The following is a 21,129-nucleotide window of genomic DNA, read 5'->3' as shown; positions in this document are numbered from 1 at the left end:
AGAGGGAATGCTTCCAGTTTTTGCCCATTCAGTATGATATTGGCTGTGGGTTTGTCGTATATAGCTCTTATTATTTTGAAATACGTCCCATCAATGCCTAATTTATTGAGAGTTTTTAGCATGAAGGGTTGTTGAATTTTGTCAAAGGCCTTTTCTGCATCTATTGAGATAATCATGTGGTTTTTGTCTTTGGTTCTGTTTATATGCTGGATTACATTTATTGATTTGCGTATGTTGAACCAGCCTTGCATCCCAGGGATGAAGCCCACTTGATCATGGTGTATAAGCTTTTTGATGTGCTGCTGGATTAGGTTTGCTAGTATTTTATTGAGGATTTTTGCATCAATGTTCATCAAGGATATTGGTCTGAAATTCTCTTTTTTGGTTGTGTCTCTGCCTGGCTTTGGTGTCAGCACGATGCTGGCTTCATAAAATGTGTTAGGGAGGATTCCCTCTTTTTCTATCGATTGGAATAGTTTCAGAAGGAATGGTAGCAGTTCTTCCTTGTACCTCTGGTAGAATTCAGCTGTGAATCCATCAGGTCCTGGACTCTTTTTGGTTGGTAAGCTATTGATTATTGCTACAATTTCAGAACCTGTTATTGGTCTATTCAGAGATTCGACTTCTTCCTGATTTAGTCTTGGGAGGTTGTATTTGTCGAGGAATTTATCCATTTCTTCTAGATTTTCTAGTTTATTTGCATAGAGGTGTTTGTAGTATTCTCTGATGATAGATTGTATTTCCGTGAGATCAGTGGTAATATCCCCTTTTTCATTTTTTATTGCATCTATTTGATTCTTCTCTCTTTTCTTCTTTATTAGTCTTGCTAGCGGTCTATCAATTTTGTTGATCTTCTCAAAAAACCAGCTCCTGGATTCATTAAGTTTTTGAAGGGTTTTTTGTGTCTCTATTTCCTTCAGTTCTGCTCTGATTTTAGTTATTTCTAGCCTTCTGCTAGCTTTTGAATGTGTTTGCTCTTGCTTTTCTAGTTCTTTTAATTGTGATGTTAGGGTGTCAATTTTGGATCTTTCCTGCTTTCTCTTGTGGGCATTTAGTGCTATAAATTTCCCTCTACACACTGCTTTGAATGTGTCCCAGAGATTCTGGTATGTTGTGTCTTTGTTCTCGTTGGTTTCAAAGAACATCTTTATTTCTGCCTTCATTTCATTATGTACCCAATAGTCATTCAGGAGCAGGTTGTTCAGTTTCCATGTAGTTGAGCGGTTTTGAGTGAGTTTCTTAATCCTGAGTTCTAGTTTGATTGCACTGTGGTCTGAGAGACAGTTTGTTATAATTTCTGTTCTTTTACATTTGCTGAGGAGAGCTTTACTTCCAACTATGTGGTCAGTTTTGGAATAGGTGTGGTGTGGTGCTGAAAAAAATGTATATTCTGTTGATTTGGGGTGGAGAGTTCTGTAGATGTCTATTAGGTCCACTTTGTTTAGAGCTGAATTCAATTCCTGGATATCCTTGTTAACTTTCTGTCTCGATGATCTGTCTAATGTTGACAGTGGGGTGTTAAAATCTCCCATTATTATTGTGTGGGAGTTTAAGTCCCTTTGTAGGTCACTGAGGACTTGCTTTATGAATCTGGGTGCTCCTGTGTTGGGTGCATATATATTTAGGATAGTTAGCTCTTCTTGTTGAATTGATCCCTTTACCATTATGTAATGGCCTTCTTTGTCTGTTTTGATCTTTGTTGGTTTAAAGTCTATTTTATCAGAGACTAGGATTGCAACCCCTGCCTTTTTTTGTTTTCCATTTGCTTGATAGATCTTCCTCCATCCCTTTATTTTGAGTCTATGTGTGTCTCTGCATGTGAGATGGGTTTCCTGAATACAGCACACTGATGGGTCCTGACTCCTTATCCAGTTTGCCAGTCTGTGTCTTTTAATTGGAGCATTTAGCCCATTTACATTTAACGTTAATATTGTTATGTGTGAATCTGATCCTGTCATTATGATGTTAGTTGGTTATTTTGCTCATTAGTTGATGCAGTTTCTTCCTAGCCTCGATGGTCTTTACACTTTGGCATGTTTTTGCGGTGGCTGGTACCGGTTGTTCCTTTCCATGTTTAGAGCTTCCTTCAGGAGCTCTTTTAGGGCAGGCCTGGTGGTGACAAAATCACTCAGCGTTTGCTTGTCTGTAAAGTATTTTATTTCTCCTTCACTTATGAAGCTTAGTTTGGCTGGATAGGAAATTCTGGGTTGAAAATTCTTTCTTTAAGAATGTTGAATATTGGCCCCCACTCTCTTCTGGCTTGTAGAGTTTCTGCCGAGAGATTGGCTGTTAGTCTGATGGGCTTCCCTTTGTGGGTAACCCGACCTTTCTCTCTGGCTGCCCTTAACATTTTTTCCTTCATTTCAACTTTGGTGAATCTGACAATTATGTGTCTTGGAGTTGCTCTTCTCGAGGAGTATCTTTGTGGCGTTCTCTGTATTTCCTGAATCTGAATGTTGGCCTGCCTTGCTAGATTGGGGAAGTTCTCCTGGATAATATCTTGCAGAGTGTTTTCCAACTTGGTTCCATTCTCCCCGTCATTTTCAGGTACACCAATCAGACGTAGGTTTGGTCGTTTCACGTAGTCCCAAATTTCTTGGAGGCTTTGTTCATTTCTTTTTATTCTTTTTTCTCTAGACTTCCCTTCTCGCTTCATTTCATTCTTTTCATCTTCCATCAGTGATACCCTTTCTTCCAGTTGATCGCATCTGCTACTGAGGCTTCTGCAATCTTCACATAGTTCTCGGAACTTGGCTTTCAGCCCCATCATCTCCTTTAAGCCCTTCTCTCCATTGGTTATTCTAGTTATCCATTCTTCTAATTTTTTTTCAAAGTTTTTAACTTCTTTGCTATTGTTTTGAATTTCCTCCCGTAGCTCAGAGTAGTTTGATTGTCTGAAGCCTTCTTCTCTCAACTCGTCAAAGTCATCCTCCATCCAGCTTTGTTCCGTTGCTGGTGAGGAACTGCGTTCCTTTGGAGGAGGAGAGGTGCTCTGCTTTTTAGAGTTTCCAGTTTTTCTGCTCTGTTTTTTCCCCATCTTTGTGGTTTTATCTACTTTTGGTCTTTGATGATGGTGATGTACAGATGGGTTTTTGGTGTGGATGTCCTTTCTGTTTGTTAGTTTTCCTTCTACCAGACAGGACCCTCAGCTGCAGGTCTGTTGGAGTTTACTAGAGGTCCACTCCAGACCCTGTTTGGCTGGGTGACAGCAGCGGTGGCTGCAGAACAGTGGATTTTCGTGAGACCACAAATTTAGCTGTCTGATAGTTCCTCTGGAAGTTTTGTCTCAGAGGAGTACCCGGCGGAGTGAGGTGTCAGTCTGTCCCTACTGGGGGGGGTGCCTCCCAGTTAGGCTGCTCAGGGGTGAGGGACCCACTTTAGGGGGCAGTCTGTCTGTTCTCAGATCTCCAGCTGTGTGCTGGGAGAACCACTACTCTCTTCAAAGCTGTCAGTCAGACAGGGACAGCCTCTGGAGGTTCTTGCTGACCTTTTGTTTGTCTGTGCCCTGCCCCCAGAGGTGGAGCCTACAGAGGCAGACAGGCCTCCTTGAGCTGTGGTGGGCTCCACCCAGTTCGAGCTTCCTGGCTGCTTTGTTTACCTAAGCAAGCCTGGGCAATGGCGGGCGCCCCTCCCCCAGCCTCGCTGCCGCCTTGCAGCTTGATCTCAGACTGCTGTGCTAGCAATCAGGAGACTCCGTGGGCTTAGGACCCTCCGAGCCAGGTGCGGGACACAATCTCCTAGTGTGCCGTTTTCCAGGCCCGTTGGGAAAGCGCAGTATGAGGGTGGGACTGACCCGATTTTCCAGGTGCCGTCTGTTACCCCTTTCTTTGTCAAGGAAAGGGAACTCCCTGACCCCTTGCGCTTCCCGAGTGAGGCAGTGCCTCGCCCTGCTTTGGCTTGCGCACAGTGCGCTTCACCGACTGTCCTGCACCCACTGTTTGGCACTCCCTAGTGAGATGAAACCGGTACCTCAAGCAGAAATGCAGAAATCGCCAGTCTTCTGTGTCGCTCGGGCTGGGAGCTGGAGACCGGAGCTGTTCCTATTCGGCCATCTTCTTATTATCTCATTTTCATACAGTCTGCTTAACAGTGACCCAGTCACCCACTGATACAGTTTCCAGGAAGACAGTGGCTCATAAAAAGCAGGACTTCTTGTGCTAAGCAAATGACATTAATAATTTAGATTAACATTGTGCTCTGTGAGTATTGACTGTTTTTTCATCATGGTAAGTCAGATGAGTGGCAGATATTGACTATTTTTCTGCAGAACTATTTTTTTAAACATAAACAGTTCTTCACGTCCCTTTTTTATGAGACTGGAAGGAGGGCCTGTGAATGCACTATAGACCATTTCCATTACCAAACAAGGAAGGGTAAATATTTACCCATGATTTCATGTTGTAATTAGAACTCTCAAGAGCACCTAGGATATACTCCAGTGTACACTAAAGATGAATTGAGTGAGGCCACCCACCATAGACAGACACACCTGCTGCATTTACTTTTAAATCGTTGCAGGTAGTCGGGCTGTGGTGGTTGCTATGATCAGAGGGCTGGGATAAGAATTTGTGTTCTTGTAGCATCTCAGCCCCAACCAACTGGTAGTATCCATTCAGAGTGATGTCTATGCATAGTACAACCAGGACACAGAGCAATGTCTGCATAAGGGCAGCCCTGCTGATTTCTTGAGAGCAATTCCGAGTCTTCCTCTGAGCTTAGCCAGAAGTTGTGCTGTGATCAAATAGTGCCGTCTGCCCGGAGTACAGCATGGGGGAAGAGGTTTGGCTGTGTTTTGATGTAGTCACTGCCCATAGTGTTGTAATTGCTTCATTTTGATGTGTCATACAGCTAAAGATGCTCCCTCTAGGTCATTTTTGTTGCTGTTGCCTCTGCAGCTTGTTACTACTATTCTGTTTTGGCATGTTGCTCCACTTACCATGAGGATTCCCCTACTGTTCAATGTTTCTGAATTTTTTCCCTAATCCTAAGCATGTACATGACCGTTCCTCTTGCCTCTCATGCATGTGCCACTGTAGGTAGCAGACCAAGGTCTTCCACAGAGAGCAGGTTCCTCTCTGTCTTGAACATTGGAGTCTCAAATGGAACACTTCTGGGCAGAGTGCTTTGCACAGAGGGGGCTCCCAATAAATGTTTTATCACTGCATATCGTTGCTTCTGAGATGTATTTTTTCATAGTTATAACAGTTTCAGGATTGCAAGAGTACATCTCACAATCCATGTGTACCTTTAACAGCATTTTCTGAAAATACTGTTATTATTATAATTGATAATATGGGAAGACCTCACTTAATATCATTGATACGTTCTTAGAAACTGCAATACATTAAATGTATGTATAGCGAAATCAGTTTTTTTCTCATCAATGTTACAACAAAACAGCGTTGAAGGAAGTGACCGTACGTCATTTCACTTAAAGTCTCAGTTTCCAAGAACCTGTTGACGACAAGGGAGGACTTACTGTGTTGTAGAATTGAGGAGATATGTTGATAATGAGCTGATTTTAACATGTATGTTTCTTTATAAATTAAACTTTTCTCATTTAGTTGGTTGGGTCAGTAGCAATCAGTAAGTATGTAGAATAATACACTTCTGCTGGCCTCACTCCCACAATATCCCCACATATGGATTGTGAAATTCCCAGTCTGATACTTGAATCTGATCTGATGTATGAATAAGAGCAGGAGTCATTCGCTAACCAACAGATAGCACCTGTTTCCAATAACTTAGGTTACATTTGTGACTCAGGAATAATTACAGGGCTCTCTTGCTCTCAAATCCCATTGTAGAGGAAAAATACCTATTACCCTGTCTTCATTCCAGGTATTGAAATGCTTCTTACAAAGAGATCTAACAGATTTCTTAGCAGGGGCCCAGGGAAACGTATTTATTTAATTGTTTTTATTTTTTCAAAAGCAATATCACTGCTTTGAAATCTTTCAAAGAGAAGACTGTTATAGAGATTAATAATGGATCTCCTTTTACTAGCCTGAAATTATTCCGAAGCCTGTTGAGAGCATGCCCCGTATTATCCAAATATCCATACAGTTAAATCAATTTTAAAACATTGTAAAAGGCTGTTTTAACATCAATTTTTATTTTAATCGAAGCAACGTATACATGTGGTTTAGAAAACCAAATTGTAAAAAGACAGCAGCTTTGAATCCCTCCTCCCCACCCTGCCCCTTCCACACAGTCTGTTACTGGAGACTGTTGTTCGGTGGAGGATTTTGTGACTATACCTCTGTCTTAGGGTTCTCTAGAGGGACAGAACTAATAGGATTGATGTACATATATAGGTGAGTTTATTAAGGAATATTAACTCACGTGATCACAAGTTTCCACAATAGGCCGTCTGCAGGCTGAGGAGCAAGGAAGCCAGTCCAAATCCCAAAGCTGAAGAACTCGGGGTCTGATGTTCAAGAGCAGGAAGTATCCAGCACAGGAGAAAGATGTAGCCTGGGAGGCTAAGCCAGTCTAGCCTTTTCACGTTCTTCTGCCTGCTTTTTAATCTGGCCACTGGCCGAGCTGGCAGCTGATTAGATTGTGCCCATCCAGATTAAGGGTAGGTCTGCCTTTCCCAGTCCACTGACTCAAATGTGGCAACACCCTCACAAACACACCCAGGAACAATACTTTGCCTGCTTCAGTGCAATCAAGTTGACACTCAGTATTAACCATCACAACCTCCTTCCTTATACAACCTTAACATTGTACCTGCAGTTAACAGTTGCCCTTTTTTTGGCCTATTTTTTTAAACATTCTTTTTGCTCCTTCTCCCCACATGTTCCAACACTCCTGTTGTGTGCTTCTTGGTAATACTTTCAAACGGCTCAAGTTCATTGATGAGAATTTTAAAAAGGAGAAGAAAAGAAGAGGAAAAAGGAAGAGAACCAGTCTAAAAATGTACCACTTTGTGTTCCCTTCCAGCTTTATCTTTGGTGTTTATGTAGTTGTATCAGAGTGAATATATAAATTAAAATTTTCTTCTCACTAATATTTCATAAGTAGTTTTTCATGTTCTACTCAGTTACGTCAATTTTTACTTTTTAATAGTGCATACTGGCCAGACGCAGTGGCCAACGCCTGTAATCCCAGCACCTTGGGAGGCCGAGGCAGGCAGATCACCTGAGATCAAGAGTTCACAAACAGCTTGGCCAACATGGTGAAATCCTGTCCCTACCAAAAATATACAAAAAATAGCCGAGTGTGGTGGCATGCACCTGTAGTCCTAGCCACTCAGGAGGCTGAGGCACGAAGAATTGTTTGAACCCAGGAGGCAGAGGGAGGTTGCAGTGAGCCGAGATCTCGCCACTGCACTCCAGCCTGGGTGACAGAAGGAGACTGTCTCTAAATAAATAAATAAGGCGACTCTGTCTCTAGATAGATAGATAGATAGATAGATAGATAGATAGATAGATAGAGTATATATTCTGTGGTTTAGCTGGTATGTTGTTAATTACTTAACGGATCCCTTGTTTGGGAGCGTTTACGTTATTTTCAGTTACTTTATTAAATAGCTTTGCTCAGTGTTTTTCATCTTTTGATTTTTTTTTCTACTTGAATTCAGTTTCTGGGGATGGGATTACCTAGTGAAAGCATGTGACTCTTTTCATGCAAGCCCCAACATTTGAGTTTTTAATAGTATCTTGGGCTTGTCTTTCCCCCAAACAAGTGGGTTTTTCTTAGCCTGAAGAGAAAAACATACAAAGGTTAAATGTCCCTAAATCATCTGTCAGGTATTAGACTTTCTTCCTTTAGAGAATCTTGGATTTGTTAAAAGGTATGACCTCTCTGATTCAGAGTTCAAATCTTGAATTTCTGTATAGCCTTTTGCTTTGTTTTGCTTTCTCTCTTTCAGAGGATCCCAGACCCCAGCCACCTCCCCTTGGTGGCCCCCTGGAAGACCTACCCTCTCTTCTTTGGCACAGCGATTTTTTCATTTGAAGGCATTGGAATGGTAAGAGCTGCACTGTGATTTGGGCTAGTGTTCTCTAGTGCCCTTGATGTCCTCCAGGTCTGTTTCAAGGAATGCTGAGGAAACATTGTTAGAAATTATCTTCTGGCTGGGTGCGGTGGCTCACGCCTGTAATCCCAGCACTTTGGGAGGCCGAGGCGGGTGGATCACCTGAGGTCAGGAGTTCGAGACCAGCCTGACCAACATGGTGAAACCCCATCTCTACTAAAAATACGAAAAAATTAGCTGGGCGTTGTGGCGCGTGCCTGTAATCCCAGCTACTTGGGAGGCCGAGGCAGGAGAATCGCTTGAATCTGGGAGACAGAGGTTGCAGTGAGCCAAGATCATGCCACTGCACTCCAGCCTGGGCAACAAGACCGAAACTCTGTCTCAAAAAAAAAAAAAAAGAAAAAAAGAAATTATCTTCTGAGGCCAGGCACGGTGGCTCACGCCTGTAATCTCAGCACTTTGGGAGGCTGAGGCCAGTGGATCACTTGAGGTCAGGAGTTTGAAACCAGCCTGGGCAACATGGTGAAACCCCATCTCTACTAAATATACAAAAATCAGCTAGGCATGGTGGCACACGCCTATAATCCCAGCCACTCGAGAGGCTGAGGTAGGAGAATTGCTTGAACCGGGGAGGCGGAGGTTGCAGTGAGCCAAGATCACGCCACTGCACTCCAGCCTGGGTGACAGAGTGAGACTCTGTCTCAAAAAAAAAAAAAAAAAAAAAAAGAAATTATCTTCTGTAACTCACTGGTCAGTTAGTGAATAGTGTTTCGGGGATTCCATTGAGATTTCCCAGCTTCAACTTTTCAAGACAAATTATATGTAATTTTAAAATGTTTACATTCAAGGCCCCTTCACTGCACACTCATCTCCTATGTGTGCAGTAAGGAATAGCATATGGCAATCAGGAAGGCAGGGTCCAGAGTCAGACTGACATGGTGGTAAGTCCTGGCTCTGCCATAGAGTAGCTGTGTCACCTTGAGCAAGGGCTTCATCTCTTTGAGCCTTCATTATTTGTTCCTGTAAAGTGAGCTTAATGATTCGTAGTTATTAGGATTAAATGAGATATGTGCAAAGTGCTTTGCACAGACCCTGACACATGGTAAATGTTTAATAGGTTTTTATTTTATTAATAATATTATTTTATTATTGAATCAATAAATGTATGAATATATTATTTCTCTGCCCTACAACATTGGTTTGGTGTATTTTCTGCATTCAAAAGAGCAGCCTTCACTCCTGGCTCAGCATTCTGTGATTTCACCAAACACTTTTCCTAAAAAGGAATCTACCCCTCACTTTTACCTAATTTGAATTTTATTTGTATTTTTCATAATAATGGTACAAAACTCTTCTCTGAAGAAAGTTATTCCTGGCCAAGGGCACCACAAATGGGAAGAGCCTCCTCCCTGCATGGCACTTCTTTCTCTTTTTTGATTTCCGAGACACCTTATTTGCTTTTAAGAAAACCTAGAAGCTGTACACATTTTTTGTCAAAATCGTGAGAAATCACCCAGGTGGTGTTGATGGAACACGTTGAAGCTCTGACATCATGGGGGAGGCTTTGGGAGTGATCACGTGTAAATCACTGGTCTCCTTGAGGTTTTATACCTTGCCCTGTGCTCTATCTTAGGGCTTTTCATTGCCCATGAAGAGTGTCTCACTGTAATTCAGAAACACAAATGGTTTCCTGCTGCTGGGGCAGAGGCCCGAGTGGGCCCATATTTCAGCAGTGAGAAAGAGATCCCAACAACTCAGGACTGGAAAGAAGAGGCTGAGAAAGTGTGGAAAGATGCCCAGAGACCTCAGGTTCCTGGGCATCGTAAGGGACTTTGTGCTAAATTTTTAGTAGCTTTCCCTAACAGCACAGTGCAGAAATTGTTTGCTTGGTTTCATTACTCAAGACTTGTACACAAAGTTATTCTGCAAACATTATTTGTTTTCAAGATTTCTTTGTATTTCTATTTTTTTACAATAGAGAGAGAACACTGCTAGACTGACTCTTAGTTTTGGATCTAGGGCTTGTTCATTGCATCAGGGTAAAGTGCCAGGCTGCACACTGTGTATTCACCATGTGCTGTGTGTTCATGCAGCTGTCACAGGCCAGATATGGGCTCCCTGCCCTCTGGCTCTTTGTATTCTTGGTATGAAGGGAACTGACAGATACATTTAGAAGCTGTTTCTAATGGATGTGGATTAACTGAAGCTGGAGCAGGTGGTGGGGGACACTGGGGGCCCCTGGGAGCACCAGGCCTGCAGCAGGATTGTGTTGGTGTGTGCAGCACAGACCTATTGTGCCTCATGGCTGCAGGCGCTGCAGGAAAATAAGTGTAATAACAAGATCAAAGTTTGTGGCACAGCTAGACATTGCCCAGTGTTGCTCTTCCTTATTAGCCGTGCCAGACCCAGTTGATGGCAGACTGTGAAGATCCTCACAGTCACACCTGCCGTTTTCCCAATTCCTAAATGAACTCATTTTCATAGGGGCCTTTCCTTTGCTTTTACCAAAGTTAAAGAATGTCCTCTGTTATGAAAGGAGGCAGCAAAGGTCAGTGGTTTGTAACAGGAGTCTGGAAACTGGGCGTTGTTAAGCACCCATGTCTCGAGATCCTATGTGAAGCCATGCTGCCATTTGCACTGCGGTTTCTCTCACTTGGAGGTTTAACTTGTCACTGCTCATGCTTGCCCCTGTTGAGCTAGAGTGGCAGTTTTCCCTGACCTATATTTTGCATTCTTTAGACAGGTTAGCAGGAAGCTGTGATCTCAGGTTAGATGCCAGGTGGGCATGACGTGAGAGGGCCTTCTGGTTGCCATGTGGCCTCACTCACAGGGCAAGGGACATTCCCAGCCTGCAGGGATCCTGCAGCAGGAGGACAGAGCACTGGCCTGAGCCAGGAGTCCTGGGCTCGTGTCCTGCCCACCCTTACTTGTAGGACTTCCTAGCTAGGCAGTGGGCTGCAGAGTCCCTTCTAGTCCCAAGAGCATAACATCTGATGAAATAACTTTATTTAAAGAGCAGATGTGCTTCTGGAGAATTCTGGGGCTAAAAGAGTTACTTTTTTTCTGAGGATTTTTTTTTTTTCTTGGCCATTAACTTTGCTTTTTTCTGCACTTTCTCTCCTCTCTCACTACTCTCTCACAGGTTCTGCCCCTGGAAAACAAAATGAAGGATCCTCGGAAGTTCCCACTCATCCTATACCTGGGCATGGTCATCGTCACCATCCTCTACATCAGCCTGGGGTGTCTAGGGTACCTGCAATTTGGAGCTAATATCCAAGGCAGCATAACCCTCAACCTGCCCAACTGCTGGTACGTGGAGGGAGGATGGAAACCTAGGAACACTGGATATTTTTAAAAACTAATGGGTCACAGTGTGGATTCTTCCTCTTACTTATCTCTTAAACCAGCCCACTTCACTCTAGCCCACCATCCCCTGCCACTGCCAGCCCTCACTGGCTGCCCTGGACTGCATTCTGTTTGGGGAATTCATGTAGAGCCTTCTGCTGAAGCCATTGGTGCTGATCAGCCAATGGATAAGCCATTTCTCCTTGGAATTCCTAAGCTCAGAAGGACCGAGTATCTAGTCCATTCATGGTAAACCATTCCAAATAGACAGGGAGGTGGGAGGGCAAACCTGCATTTGATTCCCAGCATCGATCGTTCCTCTCCCTTGGTAGTAACAGGCTTGATGTGCAGGTGGGAGCATCTCACTGTGAGCTGGGGATTGTTGGGAGTCCTTTCATACCTCTCTTGCATTGGTGAATGTATTATAGGGAAATAGTGAGCCATATTGAAATGCTTCCTGAAAAGGTAGATGTCCCAGGGCATGTGCAGAGCAACCATCCTGTTTTGAAGATGAATCATCTCATGGTGGAGAGCACCTGTTAGCAGACACTGAGAAGCTTGTTGAGTGCTCTGCGGATCAGAATCAGCTTTCAGTCTAGGCTGGCTGATCTGCCTGGGTGTGCTTTTTATTTTGTTTTGTATTGTTTTATTTTATTACGTTTTTTAAGCCAACACCACTCAGTATTTCCGGTGGCTTTCCCATTCAAGTACGAACCAGGCTTGACCCTGCTTAGCTTCCAAGATCAGATGAGATTGAGCACATTCAGAATGGTATGGCTATAGACCTGGATTCGCTTTTTATTTTTTTAAGTTCTTTTTCAGTTGATTTTAACTCGTCAGGCATACTAATTATATATATGGATGCAGTATGTGTGACATTTGGATACATATGTACAATGTGCAATTATCAAATCAGGGTAATTGGCATATCTGTCTGGTGCCTACTTTTAAATTTCCAAATGTTTCTGCCCTTCCAAGAAGGAAGAGGCAGGTGGTAGTTTGGTGTAACTGTGTCACCTTTCCCTGGAAGATAAATGGATTGGGAGCAACAGAAGCAGCCCACATGATCTGAAGCCATAGAGGAGCATCTGTCTTCTTTCCTAACACCCCAAACCCAGCTGCTGTAACTCTTCTGCCTCCATTTGGGTGTAATTTATTTGGCTATCCCTGCAGGTGTCACTCTCCTGAGTCCAGACTTCACAGCTCTCCAGAGGCTTTGGGGCTGCTTTGAGTTTAATGATAGAGCCACTGGATGATTTTTCCAAAGAGTTTTTATTGTCTATTCGTGGAGCAAGTATTACCTTTTGCCATACTCAGTCTTTACAAGGTTGTTCTCCTGCTTATAGCATAAGAACATCTTCTAGATTTTAAATTCAACCAGAGAAACTCAAGGCACATATACGCAGTCTGTATTAGCACATTTAAATAGATTTCCAACAAGGGAGGACAAATGTTTCTTGCTGCTTAACATATGAGGGTCTAGTTTAAAGTGGAGCTTTGCTTAGGGACAGAGACCTTTCCTTTTAATGACCAAGTCAGATCTGTAAGTTGATCACAGGCTTTTTTCCTACTCTGTGCAGTCAAGGCACTGGAGTGATAAAATATGGACATCCTGTGGTGAGTTACCTCTTTTTTGGAAGCTACACTTGAAGCAGTAGTAGGAAGAGAGCCATAGTGGTATGGAAAGATGGAATTCTGCTCTGGCCTCTTGGTCCTGCAGTGTCTTCATCTAATTCTAGGGACACTGACTTGGACGGGACAGGTATAAATAGGCTTGAGACATTTTAATTGCATTTTTGTTTTTATTTTTGAAGGCATATACACCGATATGCCCATGGTAAAGATTCATATTTTCAAAAGTTATATAGACAGCATTAAGCTTCCACCCCTCGCCCTCCACTCTAGTTCCCAATTTTACAATTTCTCATTTCAGAGGCAACCATATTCCCAGTTTCTTTTTTTGTCTGTTTGTTTTTTTTGAGATGTTTAGTGTATGTAAGATTGTCATGTGGGGCGAGGGTGTGTTTTTTCCTCCTTTTTCTTTTTTAGGACAGATTGTAGCATTCTGTAGATACTGTATTGCTTCATGCTTTTTTCACTTAAAAAAGTGATATAAAACTGTCCCCATGATAGTGATATACTATGTCATGTGATAGAGTGATATATCATGGGGATAGTTTCATATCACACTATCACACCTAGAGTTCTGCCTCATACTTTGTTGAAAGCTATACGGGGGCACCACGATTTATCTAACCAGTTCCCACTGGTTAACATTTAAATTGTTTTCAGTCTTTCCTTCTTAAATAATGCTGCAGTGAGTTATTTTGAATATAAGCTTTTGTGTACCTGTGCGAGGATATCTGTGGGATAAATTTCTAGGCATGAAATTGCTGGGTCCGAAGGACATGTGGGTTTGTATCCTTCATAAGTGTCAACAAATCGCAATGGGACCATTTTCCACTCTTGCTGATGATGTGTGCTGAGCAGGCTTGGAATGTCTCCTGTCTGTCTCGGCAGGTTGTACCAGTCAGTTAAGCTGCTGTACTCCATCGGGATCTTTTTCACCTACGCGCTCCAGTTCTACGTCCCGGCTGAGATCATCATCCCCTTCTTTGTGTCCCGAGCGCCCGAGCACTGTGAGTTAGTGGTGGACCTGTTTGTGCGCACAGTGCTGGTCTGCCTGACATGTGAGTAGAAGATGATAATTGCCTTGTTTGTTTTTCCCTAAAGGGCACCCAGTCTGCAGGCTTTCATGAGAAAAGACGGTATGTGTTGTAGTGAAGCTGGCTATGTTTGTGACAGAGAACCTGACCCATGGCCTCACTTTCAGAGTTGAGGCACCTCCAGATGGGGAAGTGAATTAATTACATATGTACTGTGAAGAACATGGGAATGAGGACAGTGGTTTATGTATAGATAGGGTATGAAATGCTGTGGAGACGGTTATCATTCAGAGTAAAGACATGCAATTACTATCCCATATTAAATAAGGTAAAGGTCTGAAAGCCATTTAACCCATGTCTGTAATGAGTATAAGTTACTTTGATGAAGGGTACTTATTTGCTTTTTCAAATAGTTGTTTTTCCACTGTGACAAGTTGCTCCTTAGATTTCCTTTAGATGCTATATGATAATATTCTAGACATTTTTTAATGTCAATCTTACTAAATATGTTTCAGAAAATTTCTATTGATTAACCTAGGTATTTGATTGCTCACTTGTGTTTTCTTCTTCTTCTCTCAACCCCATTCCCAGGAGTGTAAGTTAAAAGACAGGATATCCTTCTGTTTACTGTGGTTGAAAACTAGTGACATTTAGAAAATAAAAGTAAATTTTTTTTTGTAGCTTCTGTGAGTTGGTAGAGAACCCCTGAGCAAATTGGTCTATAACAGCTACTTTAAGTTTCTAAGAGATTTGCAATTGTTTTCCAAATTCAAATGCTTAAAAGCATAGATTCCTCTTTTTGGCTCTATTTGGCTTTTTTTTTTTTTCTTTTTAGGTTTTATTCTTTCGGAACAAGAACCTCTTTGCTTATTATACTGAGACTTCCCTGAGAATTTTCTTAAATTATTCAGTCTGAGCCTCTGTCTTTGGGATAAAGATAGATCCATATGACTTTTTAAATTCTAATTAGGGTTGAATGTTTTAAGGATGAAAGATGGGAATGTTGTCTAGCATTTGCTCTTAGTCACTCCTTCAGGCCCTCTCCTAGACCAGCCTATAGAAACAGCCCACGCAGCAGCTAATCCAGGGCCCAGGGCCGTTGAAAGCCAGCTGCTGTTCCCACAGCGACTGAAAAAGAAGGAACATGATGTATCCTGCTTTTCTAGTAGATTGCCTTAATGTGTGCTGCTAAGATGGGATGCTTGGACTGTAAATTTTAATCCTATCTTGTGCAAGTAACTCTCCATGCTTTGATTCCAAAGTGTGTGTTTCCACCATGGATGAAGTAGCTCTAAGTGCTGAGGAGACAGCTTTCACATGTACGGTATTTATAATGTAAACTCTGAGGGCCCAGTTCTTAAATCTAAAGGGCACTGGAAGAAAGAGTATGGTTAGTTCAAATAATTTGCTTTTCTCCAAAGTGTTCCCTCCAGAAAAAGTAGGTCTTTGTAGGTAAAATGTGCCTTCCTGACTAAACAGCTCCTCCTCCCTGCCTATTGAGCTGGGGCAGTGACAGGAGCCTGACTCCTCTCCCTGCCCAATTTTCCCCTCCAGCCTGGCTCAGCCTCCCTGTAGCATATGTCACACTTCCTGCCAGGTTTATTTCTGCAGCACCCCACAGGAGACAGCAGTCTCTGATTCACAGACCTCATGTTATCCTTAGATGCCTCTTGGATTTTGCTTCACTTTTCCTGGCCCTGTCTGTGAGTCTTGTCCCCCTTCAACAGGACGATGCTCAGAAGACACGGCTGCTTTTGGTCTTCAAGTGTGCGCCGTTGTTTTTCCCTTCTGTGATCTGTTGTGACTTAGCATTGCATTGTCATCCTGTTCAAAAAGGCAGCCCCCTTTATCTCTGAGAGCACTCGCCTCTCTCACCCTCCTTGGAGACTTTGAAGTAATTGTGGGACTCAGTAGAGGCCTTTCATGGCAGCAGCAACTTAAATGTATTTATGCAAGTTCATTTTGGTCTTGCTTCTCTGTTCTTTCGGATCTTTCAGCACCGTTGATTAGTATGTGATTTTAGATCTTTAATTGATTTTTTTCATTTATATTGATAAATTTTAACAGCAGCTTCTTTTATTGCTATTTCTGGTGTTTTCCTATTTTTTCCCCAACGTTTCCTCCTCCTCTTCACCCTCCAAGGGGAACAGGAGGAATTTGGTGTAGTTTCCTTTTTTTTTCCCTCTTGGAATTCAACTTTCTCCCCACTCTCCCCCATCCTCCAAAGATTACTATGGCTGATATGGACTTTGTGATGCTTAATTTCAAACTGTTGGAGAAGAGGGGGAGGGAAAACAAGTATTTCATAGGATAGTGCTCGTTTTGTTATGATTTCATATCGGACAGTATCTACTTCCAGCCCATATTTTTGGAAATGCAGACTTAGCAGGTCACCTTATGTCCAGACCTTGTATGGAAGAGGCTGGCCCTACCTGTGGAGTCTGGAGTTGTAGGATCAACGGTTTTTTAGATTTCTTTGAAGCAATAACCCATCCATCCTTCAGTGATTCATACCGATTCTCTGTGGCATTTGCCATGTGAAACATTTTACTTCAGTTTCCTATGAAAATTTCAGAAACCTATTTCTGAAGATACAATTACATAAAATCGCATCATCCAAGAAGCCTGTTCAGACGGGAATGCAGAGCTGCAAAACATTCGAAGCAGTCAGATTTTTAGAGGATGAAGCTTCCAGGTCCAAACAGAGTAGCTTCTTAGTACCTTTAGTCCTTTCACACTTTTTAGTCTTGCAGCTACAGTGAAGAAGAGCAGCATCATTAATTAGCTGTGTAACCCTGCCATCCCCCCCCCCTGCATTCCCCGCCCAGGAACCCTCACAAGGCCCCAGGGTCCTCAACTGTAAGATAGGAAGGGTGTCTGACCTCTAAGCTTTCTCTCAACTCCAAAATTCTGTGGTTCTGTATAGGTGCTTTGCGCTTGATTTTCAGTTTTTACACAAATATTACTCTAAAAAAAAGAAAGTCAATGTAAAAACATTTGGGAATAAAAGAAGAAATTCCAATATTCCACCAATTTAACAAAGTAATTTTTTTTTTTGCATTGTATCTTCTGTGTCTTAATCCTCATGGGTGCATTGTAAAAATAGTTGCAATTGTAGTTTACACATTACTGTCTTTCACATTTTATTTAATTTTATATCACGAATATTCATATCTTTCACTAATCTTTTCATGACCTCATGGTATTCCACTGTATTGGTAGATCATATTAACTAAGGCACTCCTTTAATGTTGGACATGGAGGTTGTTTCCCTTGTTTTCGTTTTTTTTTTTGAGACGGAGTCTCACTCTGTCGCCCAGGCTGGAGTGCAGTGGCTCAATCTCGGCTCACTGCAAGCTCCGCCTCCCAGGTTCACGCCATTCTCCTGCCTCAGCCTCCCGAGTAGCTGGGACTACAGGCACCTGCCACCACGCCCGGCTAATTTTGTTTTTGTATTTTTAGTAGAGACGGGGTTTCACCATGTTACTTTTAAATATCTATAAATATGCCTTTAAAATTCACAATAGTCTTGGACAGAATACAAAATTTGACTTAGTGGGGGTATAAATTTAAAAAATACGAGAACAGGCCAGGCGCGGTGGCTCACGCTTGTAATCCCAGCACTTTGGGAGGCCGAGGCGGGCGGATCACGAGGTCAGGAGATCGAGACCACGGTGAAACCCCGTCTCTACTAAAAAAATACAAAAAATTAGCCGGGCGTGGTGGCGGGCGCCTGTAGTCCCAGCTACTCGGGAGGCTGAGGCAGGAGAATGGCGTGAACCTGGGAGGCGGAGCTTGCAGTGAGCCGAGATCGTGCCACTGCACTCCAGCCTGGGTGACAGAGCGAGACTCCGTCTCAAAAAAAAATTAAATAAATAAATAAGTAAAATTAAAAGTAATATGGTAAGTTTTAACAGCTTTGATCATAATAAAATAGCAGCAAGAGCTCCCAGCACAGGAGCTGTAAATGGCCAGCGTATTTCGTGTGTGTTTGTTCTTTTCAGTGCTTGGCCCTTGTCTTGTGCATAAGTCAGCTCTTTCTGATGCTGGTTCAAAACCACAGGCTCCAGAATCCAGTTCCTTCTGTGAACATGACTGTTGGCCTTATGTTGTTTCATCAGTTTAAAAGGTCATATTCTTCGTGTCTCTTCACCCGAAGGGAAGATGTTTTGTAATACTGTTGGAGCCCTCTTGACGAATCATGTGGTTGAGCTGAGGTTGTCCTCTGTCCCCCCCTTTGTATGCCACAGCTGAGCTGCTGCTGAGAAGTGTATAATTGCATTTGTTATATGAATGTCGTCCTTTTTGTCTGGGCTGGGGTCTTTTTGTGTGTGGGGGGCAGGGGCGGGGATTAGGGGAGAGTGGGGAGAGGGGTATTCCTGGCTGGCTGCTTCCGCAGATCTCTCTACCTTGTTGAGTTTCTCTCTGTAGGCACTTTAACTCACAGAAGAGGGTTAGTGCCAGAAGGGGTTTTATTTGCTCCACATGTCTGCATAGTCGATTGCTGCTTCTGCAGTTAGTTAAAGTCATTTTCCATGGTGGCAAAATAGATACCCGTGCTGTTGAACCCTGGGGGCTGCTGATGCTGATTTGATTTGGACATCCTTCTCTTCTTCCCACTTCGTGTTAGTGGGAGGCTCGCTCTTCTTGCCCTCTGTGGTGTCACACTTCATGTAGGGTTCAGTGGTGGTATGTGGTTCAGCTAGGACAGGAAGAAGGACTTCCCTTTGCAGCCCTGTGGTCCTGGCTTTAAGATGAGAGAAATGTTCTTAAAATCTCTATTAAGGATATTTTTATTAGGCATGTTTATCTTATATAGTGGTGAAAACAAGAACAAGTTTTTAGATTAATTATAAAATATCATGATGAAGCGGAAGATCTTTGTCCAATCAGAAGAAAAATTCTGATCCCAATCTCCTGTTTCTGTTTCCACTTAACTCTCACCACAGAGTGGAACATCTCTCTGACTCCACTTAACTGTCATGAAGTGCCCATATGTCCTGCTAGGTCAGTATGGGAGAGGGTGGGGAGATGACAGACTCTCAGGGCTGGGAGAGGCTCTGATTTGTCTCCTGCCAGGGACTCATTTTCTCTGATAATAAAGGCCTCCTGTCTCTTGAGCAGACTTCAGCATTTGTGGAGATGCTCTTGTGGCTGGGACTGAAGGAATAACTCACACTTCCTTTATCCATACAAAACCGAGTGAGTTAGAAGCTCCCTTTTGGGTAAGCCATGTGTTCCAGGAAAGGAGCCCCATCGCTTTGCTGTGCCACCCTCAGGCAGGACATGGTGCTTCCCAGCTGTCAGTGAGGTGAGGAACATATCCCAGAACACAGTCTTAAGTGACTAACACTGAAGTGTATAGTTCCTTAGAATTTCAGAGTTGGGCAAGACTTCAGACATCACCTAGTTACCACATTTCACAGGTAAACGAATGAACTGAGGCTCAGAATAGTAAGCTGATTTGCCCTGCACCACTCAGCTTGTTATGGAGCAGGGACTGGTGATAATATTGAAGCATTTATTGTTGGTTTTTAGAACGCTGAGTTCTTTACATGAGTGATATCGTTTGACCATCCTGTTTAGTAGTTGGGGAAATGAGTCTCAAAGAGTTTAGGTAACTAGCCACTGAGTGGTAGAGCTGAGGTTAGAGCCTGGGCATTCCAAATCCAGAGCCTACACCCATTCCTATACCACTCTCTCCCTGGGGCTCAGTTCTCCCGATTGTTGCCTCAGTGCAGTTTCCACCCCACAGTAACACCTGGCGCCATCACTGCGAGGATGACATTAGCAGGGAGACCCAGACCCCAGAGAGGGCAAGTGTCTTGGTGTCGGTACCACAGCAGACCAGCTCTTTTGTTGAGCGTTAGATGACCTATGATGAGAATGGTGTTTTGTCATCAGCCTACAATTTTACCTCCAATTTTCTCCATATTCAACCCTCAAGGTTTGGGGGATGTCACCAACTCTATTTAGAAGCAGCTAAGGGCTGAAAACAGTATTTTTGAGTTGCAGGGAAATTAAAAGCCTAAACTTTTTGCACACTTCTCAAAGCCTTGAGATCAGTGAAGATGTTAATGAGAATTGCCATTATGGTTGATTAATAGAAGGAGAGATGAAGAACTGCCCCATAGTATATAACGCTGTGGCAGAGATGGATCTGAGACTCGATATCCTTGTACCCCTTTGCTGTCAGGCTTTGGATCCCTTGTCCAATTCCACTTGACAAAGCAGAAAGAGGTCAGGGCTGATCGTGTGCTGGGTTCTCCACCACACACCATGGTGCGTCCCTGGGAAAGCTAGCCTGGGTATCTACCTCCCATTTCCTCACAGGCAGGATCCTTCCACTGATCTGCCAGACTCCCTGTCTCCCCTCCCTCTGCATTTCCTTGCCCATCAGGTCTGTGAAGTTATGGGCCAGGGGCTTGAGGTCCTGGATCCTGGTCCCAGCTCTGTTGCTTCCTGTCGTTTACACCCTCTGGGCCTCTCTTTCCATAGGACCGTAGTAATATTGTGGAGTTACATACCTGTGAAACAGAGGCAGATTCACCTCCACTAGTGAGTGCTTAGCAGTGCTCTCTGCTGGGTACCACTAGACGTTCTGCAGTAATGGAAATGAATGGAAATGTCCCATGTGTGTGCTGTCTATTGCAGCAGCCACTAGGCACCAGTGGTTGTTGAGCCTTTGAAATGTGGCTAGTGCGAATGAAGAACAGGATTTAATTTCATTTTAATTCATTTCAATGTAAATAGCCATCCGTGGCTATGTTGGACAGCACAGCTGCAGGGTAAGTGTGAGGCAGGAGGCATGAATCCACTCTTTCCCTGATGTGTGAGTCCATTTGCGCTGTTGTAAAGAAGCACCTGAGACTGGGTAATTTATAAAGAAAAGAGGTTTATTTTGGCTCATGGCTCTGCAGGCTGTACAGGAAGTGTGATGCCAGCATCTGCTTCTGGTGAGGGCCTCAGGAAGCTTCTAATCATGGCAGAAGGCAAAGGGGGAGCAGGCCTCACATGGCAAGACAGGGAGCAAGGAGAAGGGAGGTACCAGGCTCTTTTAAACAACAGCTCTCTCGGGGAGGGCACCAAGTCATTCATGAGGGATTTGCCCCCATGACTCAAACACTTCCCACC

The 21,129-nt window shown here is 43.3% G+C and overlaps 1 protein-coding gene across 16 annotated transcripts in view; it reads left to right on the top strand.

The window, feature by feature from the left end:
* SLC36A1 (solute carrier family 36 member 1) overlaps positions 1-21,129 on the top strand; it is a 210,965-nt gene that overhangs the window by 144,097 nt on the left and 45,739 nt on the right. For 13 of the 16 annotated variants that reach the window (XM_030826353.1, XM_030826348.1, XM_030826342.1 and 10 more), the window contains 3 exons: positions 7,880-7,978; positions 11,127-11,293; positions 13,850-14,019. In XM_030826353.1, coding sequence (XP_030682213.1) covers positions 7,880-7,978; positions 11,127-11,293; positions 13,850-14,019 — 436 coding nt within the window. The other 3 variants (XM_030826364.1, XM_030826367.1, XM_030826370.1) reach the window with 3 other exon arrangements.

The sequence above is a fragment of the Nomascus leucogenys genome, chromosome 2 (assembly GCF_006542625.1).
Source record: "Nomascus leucogenys isolate Asia chromosome 2, Asia_NLE_v1, whole genome shotgun sequence".
NCBI lineage: Eukaryota > Metazoa > Chordata > Mammalia > Primates > Hylobatidae > Nomascus > Nomascus leucogenys.
This window is presented reverse-complemented; position numbering and strand designations above follow the sequence as displayed.